Source organism: Octopus bimaculoides, chromosome Z (assembly GCF_046866305.1).
Source record: "Octopus bimaculoides isolate indiv1 chromosome Z, ASM4686630v1, whole genome shotgun sequence".
NCBI classification, from domain to species: domain Eukaryota; kingdom Metazoa; phylum Mollusca; class Cephalopoda; order Octopoda; family Octopodidae; genus Octopus; species Octopus bimaculoides.
In genome coordinates, this window is record NC_142944.1 from 43,937,045 (window position 1) to 43,947,044 (window position 10,000).

The 10,000-nt window shown below is 39.0% G+C and overlaps 1 protein-coding gene across 1 annotated transcript in view; it reads left to right on the forward strand.

The window, feature by feature from the left end:
- Positions 1–10,000, forward strand: part of LOC106873734 (carboxypeptidase D) — a 235,135-nt gene that overhangs the window by 167,728 nt on the left and 57,407 nt on the right. The window contains exons 5-6 of the mRNA XM_052973529.2: positions 2,965–3,137; positions 9,257–9,438. Coding sequence (XP_052829489.1) covers positions 2,965–3,137; positions 9,257–9,438 — 355 coding nt within the window. The remainder of the gene's footprint in view (positions 1–2,964; positions 3,138–9,256; positions 9,439–10,000) is intronic.

Below are 10,000 nucleotides of genomic sequence, written 5' to 3' on the forward strand. Positions count from 1 at the left end.
ACAAATATACGAAGCCCATTATACCTCTCATGACTACCTCTCTGATAAGGGTACACCAGGCACACGAACCACAACCTTATGTGTGTGACATGGTGATCTCATATCAACATAAACAGCGCATGACTTTGCAGGTGGGGTCCAGCTAGAATTCTTTCTCCATGTCGTGTAGCCCATTCCGCTCAAGATATCTCTGAATAAGGTTTTGAAGATTATCTACGAAACATCTGTGTTTCCAGATGTGAATTATATAAACCCCAAAGAGTTCCTCCCAATACATGGCTATGAAGTTCTCGAACTACTTCTGCACATGATCAGAACTGCATATACCAACAGACACTAAGGGAAATGTTCAACGATATTTCCTGTAACCCATCTTTTATACCAAGACAAAACATGTACATGATAACATTTCTAATTTATGATAAGAAGCCATGCGAGTTACTGCCTGGTACTGCATCAAATCATTTATTATTATTATTATTATTATTATTATTATTATTATTATTATTATTATTATTATTATTATTATTATCATTATTGTTATTATTATTATTGTTATTATTATTATTAATATTATTGAGTGAGAGAGCAGTGCATACCATAAAATTGACACTGGGGTAAAATACACGAAACCCAGTATACCAATTGTGGCTACCCAATATGTTGAACTCATATCAAGATAAACAGCGCATGACATTGCAGGTGGGGCCCAATTAGAATTTCCCTCAGGTCGAGTAGCCCATCCCGCTCAAAAGATCCCTTGAATAAAGGTTGTTTGAGGATGTTGAACGAAACACATATTTCCAAAGGTGAATTATTCAAACCCCAAAGAATTCCTTTCAACACATAGCTATGATGCAGCCTACTACTTCTACTCGTGATCAGAGATGCACATGTCGTCAGCCACCAAGGGACATAATCAACTGGTTAAGGTCAAACAAGTGACACGCAAATCTGTGGGATTGAGCAGAATATTTGCTGTAGTCCATCTTTCATACCGAGATAAAACAATCCGATCAGTTAAGATAAGAGGCTATGAGAGCCACTGCTTGATTATTATTATTATTATTATTATTATTATTATTATTATTATTATTATTATTATTATTATTATGAAGACACGGTGTATAAATTTTATTCTAAGGAAATAGGAAGGAAACAACTGTTACGTTTGGAGTATACAGTCATCTTCTGAAAATATAAGAGAGAGAGAGAGAGAGAGAGGGGAGAGGGAGAGAGATATTGGAGAAGAAACGATGAGTATATAACCGTCATGACATGCTGAAATGACCGGAAGCGGCAGAGAGGATACTTTAGGTGTGAATGTCAATGCGGACAGTTTTGAAACTCGCATATGTGTGTATGCATGCGTGTGTGCGTGCGTTTGTGTGTGTGTGTGTGTGTGTGTGTGTGTGTGTATGAAGCTCTCGCGTGCGAGTATACTGTTTATGGTTGTGGTGTGTGCGTATGTGTGCGTGTTTAAGTGTGTGTGTACTAGCTTAGTGTTTGTGTATGTGTGTTTGTGAAGCTCTTTTGTGCGTTATATTAAATAGGTATGTTAGGTGAAATTGAGGGATATAAGTATGTGTGGGATTAGGAAGAGTGGGTGTGTTTATATTTGATTGTTACTGTGCGTGCGCATATGGGGAGCATATTGCACTGTAATTGAAGTGTGGGTGTTAGTGTTAGTGTATGTATATACTGTATAAAAAGGTTGGTGTGTATGGTGTTGGATATTTTGTTAAATGGTGAGATATAGGTAGGTGTAGTGGAGTTGTTAAAGTGAATGTTGAGAGGTTGGTGGTGAGTGAAAATGTGGGTATGCGTGAAAGTCGATTTAAATGAAACGAGGTTACGAACTTAGACGGTAGAGGACTGAAGACTGGAGAGAAAAGTTTATTTTTGCTCGCAATGAAAACTGGAATCCGGGATGGTGGTGGCGGTGTTGGGTGCTTCTGCGCCAAACCAGTCCGAACACAGATGTCGAAGGGAATGATCAACCGAGTGGAAATGACGCGAAACCGGAATGTCATTCCCGAATTCTATATCCGTAAATATTCGGCAAAACGATTAGCAAGGCGCCGAGCAGTTTGCCCTCTGCGAGGGGAGAGGCAAAAACAGCAGAGGATGCAGTAAATAAGATTAATGGACTCTCTCTCTCCCTCTTTCTCTCTCTCTTTCTCTCTCTTTCACACGCACACACACGCACACATACACACACGTGTATACATGTGTATATATATATATATATATATATATATATATGTCATCAATCTTTGTATCCTGCTTAACTTCGTACCTCTACCATGGTGATGGATATTTTTCATCTATTGCTGGTACTTGTGTGCTTTTTAGTACTGTATGTTATACGTGATGCTGTCTCAAAACGAATGCCATAGAATTAGCCACATTCAGTAGGATTTAGAAATTGCTATTCGTTTGTAATATATAACGAATACCATGTTGCAGAATCGTTAGTGTGTGGGTCGAATTGCTCAGTGGCAGTTCTTCCGGTTTTACTTTGGGGTCGGGAAAATAAGTACTAGTTGATTACTGGAATTGTTATAATCCATCCCAAATGTCTTGGCCTTGTGTCAAAATCTGAAACCATTATAAAATACAATTGTATCGTCACGATTTAAATCAAATAAAGAACGCTAAATCACTGAAACATCATAGTTAAATATACGAGATGTTACTGCTAAGTCCCTGGCGTTAAGAGTGTCGCGAAAGGCCTGGCTGGAGGCCCAACTTTCAAAGTTCTTTTACCGGGCTTAGAAAAAACTGAATGGCTGTGTGTGAATCTGAGAGGGGAATATGTTGAATAAAATTATAATTAACTGATCCTTCTGTATTTTCTTTTACACAAAGCTAGGGACCTTTCAGTTCCTCCTCTTATGTCTATATTTGAAAAAAATTTCACTAACTCACGCGGTTTTTCTGCTTTTTTTCTTTTCATCCCAGGTTGTTGGACGAGAACTACTTCTTCACCTCATCGACTATTTGGTAACAAATTACCGAAGAAATAGCACGGTAACCAGGATTCTACAGACGAGCGTCGTACATATCCTCCCTACAATCAATCCGGATGGCTATGCCCGAGCCACCCTGGGTGACTGTACGAGTGTCGTGGGAAGGTACGTCCTAGTTTTACACATCAACTAAGAATAAGTAAATATTGTTTTGTTATTTTTTAAAAATATAATTACACTGTGGTACCTCTCTAAATATTATTACGCATATCATTTATCTTATATCCATCCATGTGATGCTCCATAATGGCCGATGCTCTACGATAGAAACAAGTGAAAAATCAAGGTTATTACGCTGCTTTCTTCCCTGTTCCTTCTATATATGTAACCACGCGACCCTCTCTCCTATACCATATTTACGACCCGCTCTTCTGCACAACACCACACACAGTAGGAATCCACCCGCACTCCACACTATTCGCACACCTCTTTTACGCTCATCTCTTTATACAGATATCTTTGTATCATTGCACACAGCACTCTTCTTCTTCCTTTTCCCTTCTTCCTAACTCTTCCCGGTAGAACCACATTCCCAGCCAACCCTTAAGATTTCTTCTTCTTCTTCTTCTTCTTCTTCTTCTTCTTCTTCTTCTTCTTCTTCTTCTTCTTCTTCTTCTTCTTCTTCTTCTCATCACACCCCTTTCCTTTTACATTCAAGCGTTAGGTTAAGGACACCATTTCGAATTTGTTCCTATGATTTTTCTTGCATTTGCTCATTTTTAACACACACACACACACACACACACACACACACACACACACACACACACACACACACACACACACACACACACACACAAATCTCTCTCTTAAGTACGCAACTTGAACCTAACCGCCTGTGCGTACTTAGCCGGTACGTGTGTACATAGCAACACGGCGGTTGCAAATCAGTTGCGCGAATGTATGCGTGCAGCCAATCACAGCTAGGCTCACGTATGCACTCGGTGTTAGGTCATGTTTGTCATCTTTTCAGTCAGTTTCTCCCATGATGTCAAGCAAAGGAAAGAGGAAACGTTTGAAGGAAAGGGGAAGCCTTGCAGTAGAATAAACCCTTGGTAAACTTGAACCTAGGACTCTTAAAGATTTTCCGCATACTTATCTCGGATACTTAAATGGGTGCATGCTTAACCTGGAGGTTACTATATATATACGTGTATAAGGGATGACCTCTAGGAAGACATCCAATATGCTAGAAAGAGGTCATCAACGACCCAACCACAAAGAAGAATAATGTTTTCCAGAAAAATGTCACTCTATCTATATAAATAAATACACACACACACACACACACACACACATATATATATATATATAAAGGTAAAAATCTTCTGTCATGAATGACCATGAGAATACATCTTGCAAGTTTCCCTCCGAAGCACAGGAGTTGGCAAAATTGTTTATGGAAATCCAACAGTCATCCATGCATACCATCCTCCCTTCTCCATGCAACCCGATGTTATCCAATGGAAAGGCAAAGGCTGCTACGGTTCGGCACCAGTGATATCGCAACTCATTTCTACACTTGTTTGAACAAGGGCAACGTGAAATGTGTTATTTCTTTACTACTCACAAGGGGCTACACACAGAGGGGACAAACAAGGACAGACAAACGGATTAAGTCGATTATAACGACACCAGTGCGTAACTGGTACTTATTTAATCGACCCCGAAAGGATGAAAGGCAAAGTCGACCTTGGCGGAATTTGAACTCAGAACGTAGCGGCAGACGAAATACCGCTAGGCATTTCGCCCGGCGTGCTAACGTTTCTGCCAGCTCGCCGCCTGGCAGAAATGTGAAATGTGAAATGTGTCGTGAAATGTGTCGTGACCTAAAACCGAGTGCATACGTGAGCCTTGCCATGATTGGCTGCACGCATACATTCGCGCAACTGATTTGCTACCGCTGTTGCTATGTACACACCTACCGGCTCAGGAACACAATACATAACCCGGTTCAGCAATCGAACTAACAACCCCACGATTGTAAGCCCGATGCTCTAACCACTGAACCATACACACTGCCGTCCATCTCCTGCGCTCACTACTGCTAGGAAGGTTGTTTGTAGGTTTGATTCTGCAAGTGTTTCTCCCACATAGGTTCCTATCAGAAGAAACTATAATTACACTTTCCGGCTGGATTCCCACGCATGTCTACATGAAACTGTGGATATTATCCAATCATTTCAACCTTGGTTTACCCCTACGTGTACAGTCACTTGGCTCGGCTTTGCGAATCCTTCTTGTGCTTCTCTCCTATGATATTCTACGATATTGTAACTTCCCATAGCGGAGAAGTAGTGGCTCGATTTGGAGAAATTCCTTGAGACCATGAATATTATCTAACCATCTTATTCTTGGTCTATAATTAGGTTTCCTGTCATTTGGGTTGGCTTGAAAAATCCTTCTTACGATTCATTCCTGTAACAATCTAACCACATGTCGGTAATACTAGAGTTGTAACATCTCAATGCGGAAATGTACCAGCTCAATCTGGAGAGACACTCTATCTTCGAGCTTTGTAACCTCTCAAATAATGTGATGACAGAGTAGTTATATAGGAACGTAATCCATTATCCGTTCTGTATCCTCATCTGTGAACCAAAGTTTTCCTCACACGGTTAAATCAAATAGACATGAACAGGCATAATCTGTTCCAAGACACATCCAAACTCCAGTTAAAGCATGCAACGTCTAAATTTATGTGTGTGTGCTTATCTGCGTGTATGTTGTATATGTGTGTATGTATCTATGTCATCTGTATAGTCTGGACCATGAGATGCTCTTATATATCGCTGGTTACAATGCATTTCCAACGTTTTCTTGATTGCACCATTCTTTTCCTTCTTGTCACAAATCGCTTAATAAAATCATTTTCCCGTCATCGTTGAGACATTCGAAGTTGCACTTCCCCATCTCTTGGATAGCAGGATAGCACTCGGCAATTCTAGAGGTCATCCGTTGACTGTGAAACTTGTGACATAACCAGCCCAGCAAAACATTTGCTTTCGGCATTCTATGACCATATCATTCACATTAATTCTTTTCTAGAATTGCTAGTACACACAAGAATTGACAGGCAGCATATAAGTTAAAATTTTATCCACACATAGACCTGGCACCATACTCAGTCTGATTACAAAAGCTACACACGTAAAAGAAAGTAGACCAAGCCTCAACAGAAAACGAGAACGGAATAGTAATGCAATGCACCTGACAGCTGAAGAGAGATTAGGGACAAACAAAATAGAAAAAAAGGGGACACTGATGTAAACAATGTAAAATACAAACCAATACGCTCGCACTCAAGAAACACATATGCAAGCCAAACACAGAGCCACACAGAGAATCACACAAAAACGCATACGCAGATACAGATATACAGCAGAGAAAGACAAGATTGAAAAAACAGGACAAGGCTTGATAGATGAGGGGTCACAGATAGTCATTGAAGAAGTCATAGAAGGCGTGACGAAAGAACGGTGACAAAATGAAGATCAAATAAATATCATGTGTGTTTATTGTCAAAATGACCATCTCATATATATATATATATATATATATATATATATATATATATATATATATATATATATATATATATATATACAAAATTGCAGCGTGGAAGATGTTTAATAACCATTTAAGAACACACAAAAACAAAAACAAAAAACCGTTAGATTCACTTCGACATTTAAATTCAATTTACGTCAAAATATTTTCGTCGCTTTGAAACCACGACCTGTTCACTGAGAGAATCTCGTGCTGACAAAATCTCGTGCTACACACACACACACACACACACACACACACACATACACACACACACACACATATAATACAGACACACACACATATATAATACACACACACACACATACACAAACACGCACATACGCACACACGCACATATATATATAATAAGTGCGCAAACTTTTGTCTTTCCGTCTGGGACCCTAGAATCTCAGTCTACATTTGCTCTATATAGACATATACCTTTTTGGAATAAGGATGAACCTGGTATTGAAAAATCTGCCCTTCCTCTGGTTCTCAAACATCCAGCTCTGGCATCATGTGTGGATGACGATATTAGCATTTTCAACAAATGCTAACAGTTGAAAGTTTAAATTTGAAAAGAACTCTCTAAATTTGTGAACTTACAAGGTTTTCATTCAAACTGAATTTTGAAATAATACCATATTGGTAGGATGCCACTAGATGCTTTATTATTCTTCTTCTCTTTACTTTTGGACAGCAGGCTCGATTAGCCCTTCACGGGAACTAGCCCAAAAGTCCGCAAGGAGTGCGGCTTTTAAGCTAGTATACACACACACACACACACACACACACACACACATATATATATATACCATAATCCTTTGAGATCTCAGATATTTTTCTGAATCTCTTGATTCTTTTAATGTGCTAGTTCCCTGGTATTAAATTGATATTAATTAATATCCAATTTTTTACTCTCCAATTTTGATTTACACACACACACACACACACACACACACACACACACACACACATACTGATCTGATCAATAAGTATCCGGACTGTTGCCATAGTATCGAAGCTAAAGTATGCGGAGTGAAGTTGCTTGGCACAGGTTGATCGTGAACTCTGCTTTGCATGCGCACTATGTTTTAACGTTATAGCTTACTTCTGTTTACAGCAGTGCTTTGAATGAAGGTGTGTAGCGTATGATCGTCGCATTGAACATGACAGAGAAAGTTGAGCAGAAAATCTGCATCAAACGTTTGGTGATAACTGCTCAGAGGTCTACGCAAAGTTTTCAAAAATTTTCATTGTTCTCAACACAATCAAAGAGATCTTGTGAAACTGAAACCAGAGTTCCTCTTTGGTCAGCTGAAAGCTGTTTTGGCACAAACTTGGCAGACATACGTCTCGTATAACAAATCTCCAGTGATAATGCACTTAACTGAACCGTAACTAATCTGCACATTCTCTGATAACTCATGGATGGTGATTCGACGATTTCTCCTCACAGCTGCACGCACGTCTGTTATGTTTTTTCTCAGTTCTGCTAGTCGCGGGTCTCCCAGAGCGTTCGTCGATATCGACATTTTTTGGCCATCTTCGAAACGTTTGAACCACTTGTACACTTGCGTGCGGCTCAAACATTCCTCTCCATACACTTTCTACAACTTTGCATAGGTCTTTGAGCAGGTATCGTCATAACTTTCTCTGTCGTGGTCAATGCGACGATGACAAGCTACACACCTTCCTTCCAAGCACTGCTGTAAACAGCGGAAAATAATCTAGAACGTTAAAACTAAGTGCACATGTACAATAAAGTTCAAGGCCAAACTTTGCCAAGCGGCTTTACTCTTCCTACTTTAGCTTCGTCACTATGGCAATAGTCTGAATACTATTTATCAGACCACGTATGTGTATATATATACATGTGTGTGTGTGTGTGTGTGTGTGTGTGTCTGTGTGTGTGTGTGTGTGTGTGTGTGTGTGTGTGTGTGTTTGAATAAAAGATTTCACATCAAGATTGTTGCAAAACAAATATATATGTCTATCGTTCAATCGACTCGAGGATATAGTTGGTCACAATCGCCCAGTTTCCGTCAAGCAAGCTTCTCGGCCACACATCTTCGTTTGTGGCTATGGCGGAGATGGTTATTTCCGCACGTCGGTCTTCGAGTAAGCGTTGCTTCTGGTTAGCGTGCTGATATGATAATGATGCGGAGGAAGAGGCAAAGGTGGTAATGGTTGTGGTACACGATATGCGTTGGTGTTGCTGATGCTACTGGTGATGATAGAGTTAATGATGATGTTGATGTCGATGAAGATGATAATTGCGATGATGTCGACAGTAATGATAATGTGAATATTCTGACGATGATGACAATGACGATGATGATGAGGATGATAACGGTCAGGAAAATGGCGAGGATGATATTGATAATGATGATGCGGGTGATGATGGTGACGAGGATGATGGTGACGAGGATGATGGTGACGAAGATGATGGTGACGGCCATGATACAGGTCATAATGAAAATCATGACAGCTATGAAGATGACGAATTTGCCGACGATAATCATGATGGTACTTTGTTAGATTTAAATACTGTTGAATGTATTTTCTGAAACTAACCTTCAACCATATTCTTTTATATATTACTTCTCCTTTCTTTACACCAAAATTTACATATGTTTATTTATTAATATTTTTTTTTCTTCTCTCTTTAGGTATAATAGGCGCATGTCTGACCTGAACCGAAATTTCAATGAAAATCCTGCTTCATCAAAAAAAATCGAACCTGAAACCCGAGCGATTATGAATTGGATTCGCTCGAATACATTTGTATTATCTGCTAGCTTTCACGGTGGAGCCGTCGTCGTTAACTACCCGTTTGACTACACGAGAGGGAGTAAGTTAAACTTGTTATACGCAGTACATGTATATATTTCTATTTCTAATCACACACACACACACACACACACACACACACACACACACACACACGAACAAATATAGACAAGCATATATATATATATATATATATATATATATATATATATGTATATATATATATATATATATATATATATATGTATGTATGTATATATATATAGTGTATATGTGTGTCTATGTGTATGTGAAGATATATATATAAACGCGAGAGCGCTATGTATATATACATACATACATACATACATACATACATACATACATACATACATACATACACACAAGCACACATATGCACACGCTAGTAAGATGCTTGCTTCTTAAACAAATTGTTTTTGGTTCACTCCTATTGCGCGGCAAGTTAGGTAACTGTCATCTAATATATCTCCGGTGGATGGGTAGTAATAATTTGTGAGTAGATTTAGTAGACAGGAAACTAAAAGGAACCTGTCTTATATATATATATACACCGGAGTAAGCACTTAAATGTGCAACAAGGTGGAAAAAAGAGTACTCAAATA